Source organism: Dunckerocampus dactyliophorus, chromosome 1, assembly GCF_027744805.1.
Source record: "Dunckerocampus dactyliophorus isolate RoL2022-P2 chromosome 1, RoL_Ddac_1.1, whole genome shotgun sequence".
Classification (NCBI taxonomy): Eukaryota; Metazoa; Chordata; class Actinopteri; order Syngnathiformes; family Syngnathidae; genus Dunckerocampus; species Dunckerocampus dactyliophorus.
This window is the reverse complement of record NC_072819.1, coordinates 17,060,661-17,079,097: the sequence shown is the minus strand read 5'-3', so window position 1 is coordinate 17,079,097 and position 18,437 is coordinate 17,060,661. Positions and strand designations below refer to the sequence as shown.

Sequence of the window (18,437 nt, the reverse complement as noted above, 5' to 3'; positions counted from 1 at the left end):
TGAAATCTTTTGATGGTCACAGTTTATATTGAAAATATATATTTAAAGAAAATATTAAAAACATTTAGTGGTTAGGTATGAAGTGAGAGGGACCAGAGGAAACGTTTTACTGTTAAATTCAAATAAAACTGAAATCATACTCCTTGGTTCCCAGAACCTCAGAGACAAGATTGCAAATGATATTACTATCACTCACCCTCCACAAAACAGTCAGAAACCTTGGTGTCATTTTCGATCAGGACCTTTCCTTTAGTTCCCAAATGAGTGTCAAGAACAGCATTTTTTCATTCAGAAAATTCCTGCCACTAGCAGATGCAGAAAAACATGTCCATGTTTTTGTGACCTCCAGGTGGGATTATTTTAAATCTGTTAATAGGTTGCCCTAAGAAATCTTTCAAGACCCCTCAGTTAGTTCAAAATAGTGCCGCACGAGTCTTAAAGGGATAGTTTGGATTTTTTGACATGAAGTTGTATGACATCCCCATCAGCAGTGTAGTGCATCAATGGTGACTTTTCTATCTCAACCCAACCGGTTGAGACAGATGGCGGCCCACAGAGCGCGGCATCTTTTCAAGGTTTCTTCCCCAGAGGGAGTTTTCCTTGCCTCTGTCATCAAGTGTTTTGCTCATGTGGGGTTTCAGTTGGTTCTGTTTTCATTTACGAGTGTGACCTTTATGCGAAAAGTGCCATGAAATAACTGTTGTTGTGATTTGGCGCTTTATAAATAAATTTAATTAAAGTTTGGGACCTAAGGGTAGAGAGAGTAAGTTTATCTAAATCAATTATTGACCTCGTCAAGGCTGTAATAGCCTCAAACATTCTATTTTGCACAGAATTTTTTTTTTTAATGTTGCATTACCTTTTAGTTTTTCCCTTTAGAAGAAAATCAGGGGTTCTTGTTCAAAAAATAGCAGAAAAACATTTAAAAATATATATTTTTAAATAACTTTTAATGGTTAGACTTCAATGGTTCATCAAGACTTTAATAACCTCAAAGATTCCATGAGAGGCCTTGCTTATGCAGCTCGACAATCCGACCACATTCAAAAAGAGAAAGCTTCTTAGCTTTAGCCATCAGGAGGGCATGACAGTGTGAATGCCTGACAGAAAATGAACATTTTGAGCAGATTTTGGCTTTTATAGCCTGTGGTCTTAAACTTTTGATCAGGTGATAAACAACCTATTTCAGTTTTTGTTGTTTAAATTACAAGTTCCAAATGTTTTTTGTCTCACTCCCCCTTCTTGCTTTTGCATATTGTAGCTCTACTTAAAACCTCATTAAGATCCAAATGTGCAAAATGCAAATTCTAGCAATTTTTTCAAGATTTTGATCAGGAGTGTATATAATGATTGACAAAGTTGTAATGCGTTAATTTCACCACTAGGCGGAGCATTCCTTATTGTACTGTCATACACTAAAATATGTCCTGTGAGATACATTGTGGTAATCTACAGCCATGCCTTGCCAGTTCTTCATTGTGCAGTTCCCACTGAGGCCTTAACTGTGTAATCGTTCCTGCAGTCCTAATGCATATGTACGGCGTGGAAAAGTAAAAATGCAAGACATGTTAAAAAGCTGCTAAAATGTGTGTTCATTAAGATGGTGGTCACTTGGCTGCAGTTTGGCATCTGAACAGAAAGCAATGAATCCCTGTTGGAAAGTGGGGGACAGAAATCAACAATACTCAAAAATCAATTCCAACAATTGTGTGTATCAGTGGTACTCACCTCTTCCACTGTCAGAACTGAGTTGACCAGCTGTGCATGTCTTGTTCGCGGTAAAGCAAAGCCTGTGGACAGTTTGTCTGAAAAACAATCAACATCCACTGTGACGGCTTGGTGATTAACAAAAGAGCACACAAGTACAACTACTGAGCTTATTGTTATTATTAAACTTATTTCAAACGAAGGGGCAGGAGAGGGGTGTATGGTGCTTTATTGTAGAAATAATGTATTCCAGGATAAATACGGACAAACAGCCGGAACAAGGCCAGACAGAGAGCGGACTTAATATCGAGCAGTAAGTTACCCGGCCAGAAGCAATCATTTCTGCAAAGTGCACTGCGCTGTTTTCGGGTGCACTTTTCCTGTAGTTGTTTTTCTGCACTGTTTGACATGAAAAAGCATGCTTAGATATTTATTGTTGTTCTGTTAAGTCAGGGGTCCCCAACCACTGGTACCGGTCCATGGGTGTGGCGGGAAGCTTTCAGGTGAAATGATAAATAAAAAAAATACACTTGTCAATAAATACATACAATTTTATGTGAATGCATATCAATTTCGGAAATAAGGGTCATTATTTTATTTTAAAAATAATATACCGTTACAAATCACATAGTTTGGGCATTTATATGTTGTTTGTCACAAGCGGCGACTCGTCCACTTTGTTCGACGGTCCCTGAACGTGATCGTGCGTGTGCTAACTTTATCTCATGCCGCACAGATAGACTACTACTGTATTTTTACCATTTTTCTTTCACCTCATATTTGGTGTCAAATGCTGATACTATGTGGGAATGCATAAAGGTAAGTTTTGATGACTTATTGAGTGCTAATGTGCACATTTGTCTCAAGTTAATTCATGCTAGCACACTGCCTTTTACCACACACGTCAAACAGGATGTAATAATCTCTCTGGAAAACAAACTCCAGGCTTGTACTGGTGGATGGTGGGTAAAAAAAGGCATTACAGAGAGAGAGGCATTTTGTCTATTGGGGATGAATACCGTTATTACTAAGGCAGGTAACCCAGTTAACCCTTTATTTTTGATTACATCGTCACTGATACCCGGAGTTACATTTCTGCTACTTGTAGTAACTTCAAGCACTACATAACTTGGTGGTCATTGGTAAAAACTGCCCGTAGATTTTGCGCTCGACCAAATGTAAGAAGCTTCAGACAACTCCAAACCTGTATACCAGTGGTTCTCAACTAGTGAGTTGTGAACCCATTTTCAGTGGGTTGCGGGTCTTTCCTGGACAAAAAAAATGTAAAAATAATGTTGCACTGTTATGGGCGCCACACACGGGAGGTGACGTTGCCTAGTCCATTCATTTTCAATGGACCCTGCACCACAGGGTGATTAACGCCAGTCACCTCTCAGCCAAGTGACAAGCGAAATTTGTGCTTGTTAAATTATGTGCTCGTGCATGTCATTGTGCACACGCTGGCTTGCCACGCAATTCCAGAAAGTTGAAAACCTTTTTGATCGCTGTCGCCCAGACGAGGACCAATCAGAGGGAGTTTCATTGATCAACCAATGAGCGCACAGGATGCTATTCTGTACACTCTCACAGGTAAACAGGAGGAAAAATAATACTTGCACTGTCAAATTTCCCGGAGCTATTTGACATTTGATTATTTGACACACCCGTGTGTGGAGCCGAGGGTCCGAAAATGGGAGGCAACAAACGACTATAATTGGCGAAACTCATCGCCAACGCATAGCAATCCCTGCACACGGGTGAGCAATGAGTTCACATCCAGAGCGAATTACAAGTCACGGTTTTGATTGGCTGTCAGATTTATAATAGATTTAATAGATTTAATATTAATATAAAATGTTGAAAGTGTTTGCGTTTAAGTACTTTATACTGATTAAATATCACCTGTATATCTTTGTTATCTATTTAATTGTCACATTTGGAAATTCGCCATGTTAATTCACTAATGCTAATCGATAGCGTGTATATGGGATTGTCAATGTAAATTAGCATTGAGCTAGCGCATGTGTTTAAACGTATTTTGTTGATGTTGAATGTCGCAGAGAAATGATTTTTTATTATAGGTAAATTACAAATGACATGCTTTAATTCTGTATGTTGAGTTTTACAGTGCTTCAGATTAAAGGCTCTATAATGGAACTCAACTGGAGTCTTTGTTGAGAACTTATTATCTGTCTGCTGAGCTAGCAAGTAAAAGACCAAACGTTAGCAGGAGCAAAACAGAAAACCTTGACAGACACTTTCTGACGTTATTGTGGGCCAGATAGCTGTTCTTGTGAGGAGAATCTGAAATCTGATTGGTTAATGAAACAGCCCCATTAGTGTGTGTGTGACATGGGCCAGCGCTACTGATTCTGAAGGCCCTGGGCAGATTACATCGACATAGCAACACATAGAAGCTGAAACCAGATTGTACAAAAAAATCTAATATTCACATGCATGTACTGGAAGTAGTACAGCCAATAGACGTACTACTAAATGAAGATAATAAACTGGTGGGAATAAATTAATACAATTATGGAACAAATACTACAATTTAAGTTGTAAATGTCTGTCAGTGCTTCTGATATTGTTTAGACCAGCAGAGAAGGCCTTTCTGGCCCTGACGGCACACCACTGGATAATTGTAACATTGAGCTACTATTATCTTAAATTGAGCATCGTGTACTGTATATATACCCTTATAGGTTCTATTGTGAGGAAGCTTTTTAATATGTACGTCTGGGCACTGACGTAAACTATGTACGGTGCCGCCATATTTGTTGACGCCTGTTGTTCCTGTGTTTTAAATGTATATTTTCTGTTCATTTTGTTTGATTACTTCGTTGTATCATCATTGACCAGCAACGTAATTGTAATTGACCGGAATCCTGAGCGAGGAAACCTTTCAAATAAAACAAACAAACAAAAAAAGGAAACAAACGGCTTGGTTGGTTGAGTGGAATCCATGACTCACCATTGAGCCGAGGCAAGACAAACATTTTCATCGCCATCTTTGCCAAGTTTTCCAAAGCAGTAGTCTGCAAAGAGAAGATCTTTTTATTTGGGGCGCCAACATTTTATGCTGAAGCAAGCGTTTACCTTAAAGGGTCCTATTACTGTAGCTGCCAGAGTCAGAGTGATACTGTTTGAAAAGAGGTCATTGCTTTTTAATAAAATCAGACACCATGATTGTACTGTTTGCTCTGATGCTCACCTGTCCATTGTCACCGAGCCCTTCACGCATCCATCATCTGTCCACACTCTGCCCTGGAAGCTTGAATCCTTCATTAAGAAAAGAGAAGTTTAATGTCCCACCAGATGGTCTTTTTTTTAACATAAATTTGATACTGAATACAGTGCGGTGATTCAGATTTGTAGAAATAAACGTCGCCAATCCCTAACCTTTCTTAAACTCCTAATTCAGTGGCGTCAAACTCGTTTTCACCGTGGGCCACATCCCAGTTATGGTTATCCTCAGAGGGCCACTTTTTATAATTCTATTTTAGAATTTGGTTAATTAATTATGACATTAATTTTTCATTAATAACTAACAAAAAATTGTCATTTTAAATTGGATTTGACAACAAAAAATGTAAGGTTTTCTGTCAATATTGATAACAAATACATGATAAAAAAAATATATTTTTTAAAGCTGTTTTTGTTGGTATAATATTTTTGTTGGTTAATATTTTTTATGTATTGTAAATGTAACGGTAAATGTTTATTAAATTCTTGTAAAAATGTTTTAAATACTACATTTTTTTATATTATTGTACAATTTTTTTTTATATATTAACATTTTTACTAATTTAAATATATTTATATTAAGTAAAAAATATATAAAAATTTGCATACAGCATACATATAAAAATATAATAATATAAATATAATTTTACAATAGTAGAAAAGTAAAATAATGAAAAATAAAGCTTAAAAAAGTAAAGACAAAATTAATGTTAATAACAAAATTACAATATATATACTAATATATTTTTTTTAATTATATTAAAATAAGTGTCCTTTTGACATGCATTATTTCATGGCTTTCGCGGGCCACATAAAATGATACGGCAGGCCAAATTTGGCCCCCGGGCCTTGAGTTTGACATCTGTGTCCTAATTTTTCTTTCAATATTACATCCAATACAATATAATTGTCTGAACAGATCAACATAATTGCTCAAAAATATTTTTTTCCCTGGACACGTTGGGTCAGTCACTTGTTGCTAGGCAGAGTTCATATTTCAGAAAAAGAAAATAATGATTTTGACAAAATAAATAATAATAAAAATAAATAAATACTATAAATAAAATCAAGTTTTAATTAAATGAAAATAAAATTTAGTGGGCCCGAGGCCAGTGTAGTGCTCACCACGTGGAGTTTAAACAGCGGGGTCAGTGTGGCATTGGGCTGGATGGCGAAGGCCTTCACCGAGCTGGGCAAGCTCAGCGTGATGGCCCCGGGGTGGAAGGAGAATACCGGGAAGTGTCTGGCGTAAGTGTGCAGAACCATGGGCAGGTCTGGAAACATCTTGGGCAGCTGCGGAAGAATCATTTTCCCATCAGAGGGTCTGAGAAGACTTTTAAAAGTGACCTGATGTCAGTGACTAGCAGTAAAGCTTCATATTAAATGGCTTGTGTTTTTGTGGAGCGCAGACCTCCTCTTAGGCTATGGATCAGATGTCCAGCGGGCTACACTGTGGTCATCTACAACCACCCATTGCTAGTAATAATAGTAATTTTGACACACATATATATATATATGAATTTTCTTTTTACATATTCTTTTTATTAGGGCTGTCACAAATAGCGCGTTGACGGCGGTTACTAATATATTTCATTAATTACATAAAAAATGTTTAGCATAATTAACGTATAGGCATCATGGCAAGCCACGGCTCTCTGTTATGACGACAGACGGCGGCACAGTGTAGCTCCCCATGGAGTAACAGAGTCTGACGCTCTTTTTTTTTTTACCTTATTCCGACCTGAACACATAAACAGCAGTGCAATGCCAACGCCATATATGTATCTCCAACTCCAAACAAACATGTCTCTAGTACATTGGTCATTGCAACAACACTTCCTCATTGTCACTAGACAGACCGCGAGATACATTCAAAGACACGCCGAACATCACAGCAACGTGTATGGGTGGCCAAAATAAACCGAAACGCAAAGAAAATCAATAAGCGGATATTCTTATCACTCACTTTGTAACTCTTAACGCGGAAGTACAATTTTCTGCATTTAAGTATGCTCGGAAATTCCAGAAAATTCACTCAAAACATTCAATTTAAATGACATGGTGTCTTTGAACGCAACTCCTCATTGGTCATAATAACAGTTAAAGTCTGATTCAAATATGCTTCTATTAAAGAAACCAGTGTTAGGTCAATAGAGTTCCAGACATGTGTGCCATCGCTTAACTTGATTTAAATGCTAAACTAATTTGGTGTCGTTAATACATACAAATATATATCTAATCCTAATCATTCAGTAAAATACAGTAAAAATGGGCATATTTCAGACACGGTAATGGTTTAATTGATTTTGAACATGCATACAAGTTACATTGGAATACATCACCTAGTACAATTCACAGTTCTACATGTCCTAAAAGGAGTAGGAAGAAGCAAATTTTATTAATCCAACCCCCCATCTGTTTCACATCAATTGCAAGACATTTGTTCCCTTCCCGTATTCCAAATGTTCTCTTTCCTAGTTTAAAATACACAGGAAAATGATCAGGTAATATGATAAGGTAATGCAAGGTAAAATGGTGATTAATCATGATTAATTATTTAAAAACTGTGATCAATCTGATTACAATTTTTAATCATTTGACAGCCCTACTTTTTTACACTTTATTATGCTCAGTTACACAGTACATGATAATCATCATAATAAAACAGTTAATTAAATAAGATGGCCACAGTTTCACCCTGGAACAGATTCAAAGACACTAGTATCTCTCATTACATCAGGTCAGTTTGACCTTATTTTAGTAGTATAACACAGTTGTTAATGTTTCTCTCTCGTGTACATGTATGATGGTTAAGAATGTATAAACTGTTACTCAAAACATTATCTGTGCCATTAATAGAAGTTTTATGACGGCCAGAATTATTATTATCATTTTAGTTATATAACACAGTGGTTAATGTTTACATGAATGACAGTTAAGAATGTTAAAATGTTCCCCTTACATTTAATAAACGTTTTATCAATGCCACAGTTGCACTGTGGAACTGTTTTATTTCTTGTGTTCCTGGAAAATAGTGTAGTTTGAACAAAATACAGTGCTGAACTTCTCACATGATTTCCTTCTAAATTTGGACAAGAAAAAAGTGTGTATACCTAAAAGAAATTTGACTCGTCATTCAAATGTTCCCATAAAGTAAATAATAATGTTCCAGGGTCAAACTGTGGCTATCATAAAACCTGAAGCAAAGGCATACTTTAACATTCTTAACTGTCCTACAAATGTAAAGAAATGTTAACCAAAGCTTAACCCATCTAAATGGAATTAAAATACAGTAAAAGAAACAGTTAATAAAGACGGAAGGTGTTTGCAGCGCAATATACTGTCATCTACTGGCCTTTTTAGGTATTGCTGGAAGTAATAATTGTAATACAGTAGACGCCCCTACAACGTAAATAATCATAAACCTTTATGTTATAGGGATTTTATGTTATACGAAGCGTAAAATACATCTAAATAGCCTCATCCCTTCCAAGATCTTCCCAAGCTCACCCCTTGGCCCTTCAAAATATTCAAAGTCCACCAAATATGGTAGAAAATATAACAAAACAGCATAAACAAAGTAGAGTAACATTCCAATATAAAATAAGGTAAATAAGGTATAATGGTCAATGGGGAACGGCCTAGTCAAGCAACATCACTTAATTTCATACCACCGTCATGCTTCTGGATCATTTCCTGCTTTGTTTCTATCGACAACTTTTCCCTGTTTTTCTTATCACTTACACTTGGTTTAGGGCCCATGACTCCGGTAATTTTAACACAAAGAAAAGTAAACAAATTAAAAAGAGATTTCAATGCGTGCGAACTAGTTTAAGGGCGACTACGATGAGGAACAGAGCAGCATGTCTCTCATAAACACACACACGCGCGCTGGATTAGTCAGCCAATGAGATGAGAGCGTAGGCGGTGCTCCGATAGTCAGCCAATGAGAGCATGAAGCGTCAGAATTTCTGCATAACTTCCTGCTTCCTTTCGATAGACAAATTTTCCCTTTTTTCGTATCACTTACACTTGGTTTAGGGCCCATGACTACGGTAATTTTAACACAAAGAAAGGTGATGAAATTAAGAAGAGATTTCATTGCGTGCAAACTAGTTTAAGGGCGACTACGATGAGGAAGGGCGCTCACATACAAACTGGACGTGCTAGATAAGTCAGCCAATGAGATAAGAGTATAGGTGGTGCACCGGTAATCAGCCAATGAGATGAGAGCGTAGGCAGTGCCCCGGTAATCAGCTAATGAGAGCGTGAAGCCAGAAGGCGTCACCAAGTGTACTCTGTTAGTCTCTCTGTCACTTGCACGGACTTGACGCTTTACGTTATATAGAATTCCTTATGTAATACAATGCGAATAATTTACATAAATTCTTTACGTTCAGTGGAATTTACGTAAAAGGATGTTTACGTTATGCGAGGTACTACTGTACAGTCAAACCTGTCTATAGCGGCCACTAAAGGGAAACGGCAAAAGTGGCCGCTACAGACAGGTGGCCGCTATGACAGGTTGGCGGCCATTTTGAATTTGTGCGCGCACATATTAACATGTCTGTGATTAGAAGCTTTCTGTGTTTGCAGATACATATAATTATACTGTTACATGTTGACCAGTAGAGGGCACTGTGGGACTGCGAATAAAAGTTGGAAAGAACGTTAATAAACCGCTGTTAATAAAGCGATTAAAGTGCATCGGCGACGTGAGTCTATCCTTCCCCACAACAAGGGACATTATAATATTGACCAGTGCACATTGTCTCACATCAGGAAATAAACGGTGTCACTGTCTGCAACAAGCTCCAAAGAAAACAGCTTTTTTTAATGTGGAACAACTGACAGTTTGTGTGGATGTTGTGAATGATTGTGACTGAGCTTGGACTCAGTAATTAAAGTCTACACATGACGGCTTCATTGATAAAAACCCAAAACTTTTTAGTGCATGAAGCTTCTGCTTGAGTCGGCATTTTGGCCGCTATATGCAGTCAGATATTGACCAAGGGATACAAAATGGGTGGCCGCTGGCCGCGTTAGACAGGTGACTGCTATACACAGGGTCTACAACACGTAAATTTTCTGCGGGGGATTTTTCATTGGCCGCTATAGGCAGGTGGCCGCTCTATACAGGTGGCCGCTAAGACAGGTTTGACTGTATTTCTATTATTTTCTTGGTGACATGTGACCAGATGTTGGCTTACCTGAGGAATGAAGGGACCCAGTGAACGGGTGTTAAGGTGCACAGGTGAGCTGGGAGGTATCTGAATAGAGAAAACAACAATTTAAAATAATAACATTATAGTAACATTTATAAGAAATACGCTGTTGAACAAGCGGCCATTTGGTCTTTTCAGATGAGCTCACCATGCTGTCATCGATGAAGGCCTGCAGTAAACCTGCTGAGAAGTATCCAAAGGAGGCGGAGTTGAGCGTGAAGTCAGACAGGCCCACTGACAGCATGTAGCCCGGATGCTCAGGTACCACGAAAGGCTGGGCCTCAAAGGGCGGCTCCTTTGGGCTTTTGATACTGTAGAATTCTCCCTTAAAATGTATGTCAGATATTGTGTTTGACTGTTTGATATGTGTTTAACTTAAACACATAAAAACAATGTGTATATTTCCTGACCTGAAAACCAAGGCGAATACTTGAAGCATCAATGACAGGTAGGCCAGTGAGAGGCAGGTCCAGAATCAGGTCTTGATTCACCTGAAAAATGACTAAGAGAACTGAAATGTTCAGTTTTTGTCTAAAATTTTTGGCGATTAATTACATTTTCCAATAACTCTCAGCCCTTTTGTATCAGCATCAATTAACAGGCTGCAGTACCTTTCATGGCCTGTAGATGGTGGTCCAAGTTCACGATAAGTTCTTCCACAGCGGCGCAAAGCTGGGGAGAATGGAAACAACGCAAACGCGTTTTTATTTGAACATTATCCAATGACAACACATATCTAATCCAGATATAAACATAAAGTTTTGTAGTTTTTAAGGCCCTTCTGCTAAAGCAGAGCAGGAACAACTCAAATCCGCCATTTCTGACCATTGCAAAAGGGAAAAACACATGGATTGGAATGGAGCAAACATCATTGGGATCAAAGAGGCAACTGAAACGTGCCCACAGGACCTTAAAGCCTTTTTTATTATCTCACACCTGGGATGTGGTCTTGAAGAAGTAGGACAGCAGATGGCGCTATTGCCCTGCCTTCACTAGCAGGAAGAGCTAATATCGTCATAAATCAGCTGACAAGAGACGTCACAGGAACGTCACGTGACCACTCTGAATAAGACTGCAAGCAGTGTTGCCAACTTGGCGATTTTGTCGCTAGATCTGGCGACATTCCGACCCCCCATATTTTCTCAAAAGCGACTAGCGACAAATCTAGTGACTTTTTCTGACGTCGTTGGGGAGTTTTCTAATATGGTGAACGCACGTATTGTTCTGCATTTGTGTTCTCACTGAGCAGCAGCGGGTGCTGTTGACAGGTCCTGCCCCACCCAAAGGCAGTCACCAGCCATGATGTGGAGCTCTACGCGTCGAAATTGCAAATGAATTGCTATTCCATATATTCACCAGAAGAGTGTGCTACTCACGAACCACATCTGTCATGTTAATATGAGCCACAGAATAATCACAGCATAATCTGTTTTTCGCTGTTCAGTTGTGCTGATTTAAAAAAGTTCTCAATTGCCAACGTGTGATGGAAGAACTTTGAGAGGCGCTGGCCGAGATAAAATATTAGTTCTTTTTATTTTTGATGAAATGATGGACAATTTTAAATGAACAGACCAAGAATCAAGTTTATTCGTAGTTCTAAACGCAATTAAGGTGTTTTTACTCACTTTTTTGTCTCTCCTACGAGATTATGCTTTTTTCCTACAGTATTTTACAACATCGTATGCAAATTTTATGCTAATTAGATAACGTCATCTAGCGACATCTAGGACAGCCAATAGCTACTTTCTTACTGAAAAGTTGGCAACAGTGACTGCAAGTGTGCAGTCGAAACGGTCAGGTATGAAAAAACATTACTATTGAAAGTTTCACACGCTGTGTGTGACGCAGATCGAGACTTACGTGTATGACTTTCTCCGACGCTGCACAGACAGACATGTATTTTCTGTTCTTCCCATCACCTCGTCCTTGTTTACAAATGTTAATGCTGTGCGTAAATGCACAGATGTTAGGTTTTATAATCTTACCTCCGTGCTGCTATGCATTTTCGCTTTGTGCATAATCTCATGCTATGTGTGCTCATATGTCCATTTGGCTCAGTAATAAGCCTTGTACTGAATTAATTTCCTTATTGATTTCGGTACGCTGTGTGCCTTTGTTTTCCTAATTATTTACACGTTTACGTGGAACATTAGTTGCATTGTACTGATTATTTCCATGTTGTTGCAGACCAAAGCACAGCAAAAGAGCCTAAAGATCACAGTCACCACATCTTACCACAGCTTGTCACCACCTGTTATAAATAAATTCACCAAACAGAAGACAAACCCACCAGGAGGTATCTTAGCCCTCTAAAACCCTCTCAGTTTTAAATTAGTAGCCTATGTGTGCAGTAAAATAAGACACATGATGTTTTAATATAATGCCATAATATATAATATATTTAATAATATATCAAGGATTTATGTAAGTGTGCAGGAGTATGGGGTACATGACTTCCAGTGAGATGTCTGAAGGGGCAAGCGACCGAAAAGTTTGGGAAATCACTGCTCTATAGTATATGACAGGAGAGCTCTGCTGTTTTTAAGGGAATACTGAAAAAAATACTTGTCAAAGATCCACACATGTCTAAGCATAATTTAACAACCGTTAAAAAGCAGAAGAACATTACTTACTTTGGCCTCTGTTTGACTTATGATTCGTGCTTTGAGATGCTTCACAAAAGGCTGGAGGATCCAACTGCAGACATGCATGTGTTTATTTTTTTTACAATCTCTACAAACTACAACTATGATGAAATGAGGTTGTATGTGCTACCTGGAGCCGCCATAGAAACGCAAGTCCACGTCTCTAGTTTGAGTATCACAGCTCACGTTGATTAAAGACAAGTGTCCATCACCATCGCTCCCCAAGTGCACTACTGAGACCAAGTCTACTCCAAACAGGGCCAGGTCGAAAGAGCCACCTCCATATCTGAAAATACATGTGAAACCATAAATAATCATAATAATACTAGTATAGTAAACATATATGACTTCAATTTCAGATTTTTGTTTGTAGCATTGAATTTCATTCATTAAGGTTCGACATATCCACATTAAAGTTACACAAAAAAATAAACATATTACTCAAATTTGCAAATGTGCAGTAGCCCCTTAATAATTTGCACTTGCAATTTGCAAATTTGTATAAATGTGAATCTAGCAAACATCTATCTATCAATCTGCTTCTTCCTACTCCTTTTTGGACATGTAGAACTGTGAATTGTACTATGTGATGTATTCCAATGTAACGTGTATGCATGTTCAAAATAAATGAAACCATTACCATCTATCTACTGTATCTAGATCACTAGTAAAATAAAGAATGTCATTTCTCACTCACATTATCCCGCAGTGAGCCCGCCAAGCTCCTGTCAGTGCGATGCTGAGACCTGCAATGGACATCTTCAGTCCTGAGACATCCTGGTAGAACTCTAGGGACGGGTCTGGAAAGTCACACTTGGGTATAGTGACACTGGAAGAAGCAGGGAAAAGACAAGAAAAAAAATCAAGTTAAGTACACACTCCTGTAAATAAAATATCGCAACATGTTTTGCATGAACAGATGATGTAAAACTGTAGAAAATGACTGATTTCATATACTTTTTATATCCTTTTTCTGTCATACATCATATCATAGTCATAATGGTTCCAGCAATATCTATGAAATTGAGTAAATTGCTTTGGATACACCTTCCCTCTTCATTACGTCTCCGGTTTTACTTTATTTAATTTTATTTAGCTGTATTACATAGTGGTTTGCATTTGTTTATGCCTGAATGTGTAAAATGTGACTTCAAACATCGCCTGTACTAGGTTTTATGATGGCCACAGTTTGACCCTGGAACAGATGATGTCTCTTTCCATTGTTTCCTGTGGGAAAAACTAGAAAGAACAATCAAAGTACCGATAACTATAATTTTTTTTCTTGGCCAAATTTAGTAGGAAATCATGCGAAAAGTTAAGCACACTATTGTGTTGAAATTGGACTGGTTTCCAGAAACATAGGAAATAAATTAAATATAAAGCATCTGAGTGAAATCGGGGCAATTATAAAAGCTTTATTAACTGTACCGGTTGTGTGTTGGGTGGCGGTTGTGGGCGGGCGCCTGGGTGACCTGATCTTCGGCAGCTAAATCTGGACTTGGAACATGGAATGGAACTTCTATGGTGGGGAAGGAGCCTGATCTTGTGCGAGAGGTTGAGACATTCTGACTAGAAATAGTCAAACTCATCTCGACCCATCGTTTGGGTTCTGGAACCAAATACCTCGAGAGGTCCTGCACCTTGTTCTACTCTGGAGTTAACAACAGGGGAGAGTCAGCAAGCTGGTGTGGGCTTATTAATAGCCCTCCAGCTTGGTGCCTGTGTTGGAGTCATCCCCGGTGAATGAGAGGGTCTTTTCCCGACGCCTACGGGTTGGGGAAAGAGTCTTGGCTGTTGGTTGTGCGTACGCGCCAAACGGCAGTTCTGAGTACCCAGCCTTCTTGGGGTCCATTGTCGGGTGCTGGAGAGCATGCCTCCTGGCGACTCCATCGTTCTACTGAGAGACTTCAACGCCCCTGTGCGCAATAACAGTGTGACCTGGAGGGACATGATTGGGAGGAACGGCGTCAGCTATGTGAATTGGTGCGATTTGTGTCGACGTTATTGGAGTTCTGTGCTAACCATAGTTTATCCCGAACAAACACCATGATCGAACTTAAGGACGTCCATAGGTGCACCTGTCACCAGGACACCCTAGGCTGCAGGTCTATGATTAACTTTGTAGTTGTAGCATCAGACCTGCGTCCGCATGTTTTGGACAAACAGCTTAAGAGATGGGCTGAGCGGTCAACTGATCACCACCTGGTGATGAGTTGCATTAGATGGTGGGGGAGAATGCCGGACAGAACAGACCCAAACGTGTAGTGAGGGTGTGGTGGGAATGTCTGGCAGAGTCTCCTGTTCTTTGAGTCTTTGAGTCTTTGAGTCTTGAGTCAAGGGTGGGTTGCACCCTTTCGGTTTGGGAATGAGGGAAGGCTGGACTGTAAGATTGACAGACGGATCGGCGCAGCGTCTGCAGTAATGCGGTCCATGTACCACCATCGTGGTGAAGAGAAAGCTGAGCCGGAGGGCAAAGCCCTCAGTTTATTGGTCGATATATGTTCCCACACTCACCTATGGTCACGGGGGAGGACGAGGGTATTGAGTCCGAATGCGCTGTATTCATTCTGTGCCTTTATTGAGGCCGCAAGGTGCTTGATGCCAGTCATGGCGGCAAACTCCGACTCAATGGTGGACACCGGAGGTTAGGGCTGCCGTTAAGATGAAGAAAGAGTCTTATTGAGCATGGATGGCTTGTGGGACTCCTGAAGCGTCTGACAGGTACCGGCAGCCCAAGCAGCACACACACGTTGGGACGGAGGCCTGCTGACCTCGACTGAGGACATAGTCGGATGTACCACCATCGTGGTGAAGAGAAAGCTGAGCCGGAGGGCAAAGCCCTCAGTTTATTGGTCGATATATGTTCCCACACTCACCTATGGTCACAAGCCTCGGGTCTTGACCGAAAGAATGAGATCGTGGATACAAGCGACCAAAATGCATTTACCCGTTATACAACTAAGTAAAATTAAAATAAAGTGTGGCCACCATATAGCCACAGGCAATGTTTTAGTTAACATTTTTGTTGAATGGAAGTTATACACGTTACTATCGATAACAGTACTACATGGTGCAAAATGTTACCTTTGTTAATTTGGTATCTTGTGATACAACTACAAGCAAAATGGTTATATGACGTCCTACCCAGTTAGAGTGTAGCCTATGTGGCCCAGAAAGCCAATGGGTATTTCACCGTCCACATCAGGGAGTGTGACGACCTCCAGCTTTTCCTGAATCCAGTCTGCAGCCACGTTTCGTCCTGCATGTCAGAGACAAAAACACACAAAACATGCATGGAGCTCTTTGTTAGCACATGGAAAATGATATAGATCTACTTACCATACTGAAGTCCTTTGTTGGTCAAGACGACTTGTACTGCAGGGTTTTTTTCTCCATATGTGCAAAAGATGAGTGCAGTTATCATGCTTAAAAGAAGCATTTTGATATCAGAATAGAGGCTACTTTATTTAAATGCGATTGCTTTTAATGGTCGTTTCTGAAATAATGCAGTTTTATTTCCTGCATGAGTGAGAAGTGAAACCTTGTAACTTATGACTTGCGTGTTTGTGTGGGTGTCTGTCAAAAAAAGCTGCTAAACTGAAGTGAAACTGTGCTTACTTCTTAGTTCTTCATCAAAGCAACACTGTTTTTTTCCTAATAAGTATTAGTCAAAGGCAGGGGCGGATCTACCATTAAGGCAAAGTACGCATGTAGCTACGTATGCAGCTACAATGGACTGTTCCATGATAACGGCGGTAATGCGCCTTTGTGAGAAGCGAAGTGTCAAGCTACTTAAAATGAAGCAAATTTACCAGAGCGGGTTTGAGAAGCGGAAACGGCGAAAGCATGCCAAAAAATATATTGCCTTATTGTTGAACGTCTCAGGATTCTTTATGGTGTCGGTAGAAAAAATGTCAACAAGCCGGCGCTAACTACCGCTGACTGTGAGCCAAGTTCCAGTCCACTGCGGGATGCTGAGTTTGGTGCTGCGACACCTCACCTACAGTATGTGTGAAGTCCAGTGAGAAACTACAGCAACAAGTAGGACTTTCTTTCTTTGACATTTATGCAATGAAAAACATGGACAACAATATGGATGGACTTCAACCAGATAATGAGCATCCACATTATGTATTTGTACAAATATGAAAAACATGCATGTTAAGTTTATTGCCGACTCTAAATTGTCCATAGGTATGAATGTGAATGTGAATGGTTGTTTGTCTATATGTGCCCTGTGATTGGCTGGCGACCAGTCCAGGTTGTACCCCGCCTGTCGCCCGAAGTCAGCTGGGATAGGCTCCAGCATACCCAATGATGAGAAGCGGTATAGAAAATGGATGGATCTTCTTCTTTTTTTTTCCTTTCGGCTTTTCCCTTCAGGGGTCGCCACAGCGAATCAATTGCCTCCATCTAACCCTGTCTTCTGCATCCTCTTCTCTCACACCTCTCAACTACCTTCATGTCCTCTTTCACTACATCCGTAAACCTCCTCTTTGGTCTTCCTCTAGGCCTCCTGCCTGGCAGTTCCAAACTCAGCATCCTTCTACCTATATATTCCCTATCTCTCCTCTGGACATGTCCAAACCATCTCTGTCTGGCCTCTCTGACTTTATCTTTAAAACCTCTAACATGTGCTGTCCCTCTGATGTACTCATTCCTGATCCTATCCTTCCTGGTCACTCCCACAGAGAACCTCAGCATCTTCATCTCTGCTACCTCCAGCTCTGTCTCCTGTCTTTTCCTCATTGACACTGTCTCTAGACCAAACAACATCGCTGGTCTCACCACAGTTTTGTACACCTTTCCTTTCATTTTAGCTGAAACTCTTCTATCACACATCACACCTGACACTTTTCTCCCCCCGTACCATCCTGCCTGTACACGCTTCTTCACCTCTTTTCCACACTCTCCATTGCTCTGGACTGTTGACCCTAAGTACTTAAAATCCTCCACCTTCTTGATCTCTTCTCCCTGTAACCTCAATCTTCCACTTGGGTCCCTCTCATTCACACACATGTACTCTGTCTTACTGCGGCTAACCTTCATTCCTTCATAGAAAATGGATGGATGGATGGATGAAAAACCTCCATTTGACTTCTCTCCCATGAAAGGCATGGAATTGGGGAGAAAGCAATCGTTTGAAAAGTGTTTATGTCCGTGAGAGACCAAAACAGGGAGAGTGTGTGTTTAAAAAGAAAGGTGTTCGTGTTCGTGTCTCTCTGAAAACACACACACACACACACATCTGTCGTGATGATGTCTGGGTTGTTTTTGTTCAAAAATAAATACCTGACATTTTGACACTGGTTTTATATCTGAAACTTTATTCTCTTATTCTGTTCACCCTGTATTCATTTAGTTTTTGGTTGTATATTCATAGGGGCCTTTGATGCTGCCTTTCCTGATTTTTTCTGTTAAAAGAACATATGACGAGGGCCCCTGGCTGTGCTCGGCTTAGGCCCCAAAATTGTTAAGTCCGCCACTGGCCAAAGGTAGGGGTGCAACGATTCATCTACTACATTGATGTATGGATTTATATTCCTATGATCCAACTACATTGATCTGTGTTTGTTAAGTTGCCATTCCGGATGACATATCGATCTAACATTGT

The 18,437-nt window shown here is 39.8% G+C and overlaps 1 protein-coding gene across 1 annotated transcript; it reads right to left on the bottom strand.

The window, feature by feature from the left end:
• Positions 1–14: 14 nt before the first annotated feature.
• bpifcl (BPI fold containing family C, like) lies at positions 15–16,449 on the bottom strand. Its single transcript, XM_054792659.1, has 15 exons — positions 16,163–16,449; positions 15,968–16,082; positions 13,521–13,652; positions 12,954–13,109; positions 12,812–12,875; positions 10,790–10,850; positions 10,589–10,680; positions 10,327–10,503; positions 10,164–10,223; positions 6,079–6,246; positions 4,922–4,989; positions 4,807–4,849; positions 4,682–4,745; positions 1,729–1,805; positions 15–1,651 (listed from the first exon to the last, which is right to left on the bottom strand). The coding sequence occupies exons 1-15, from the start codon at positions 16,260–16,262 to the stop codon at positions 1,580–1,582; spliced, it is 1,449 nt and encodes a 482-aa protein (XP_054648634.1). The 5' UTR covers positions 16,263–16,449; the 3' UTR covers positions 15–1,579.
• Between the last annotated feature and the right edge of the window lie 1,988 nt (positions 16,450–18,437).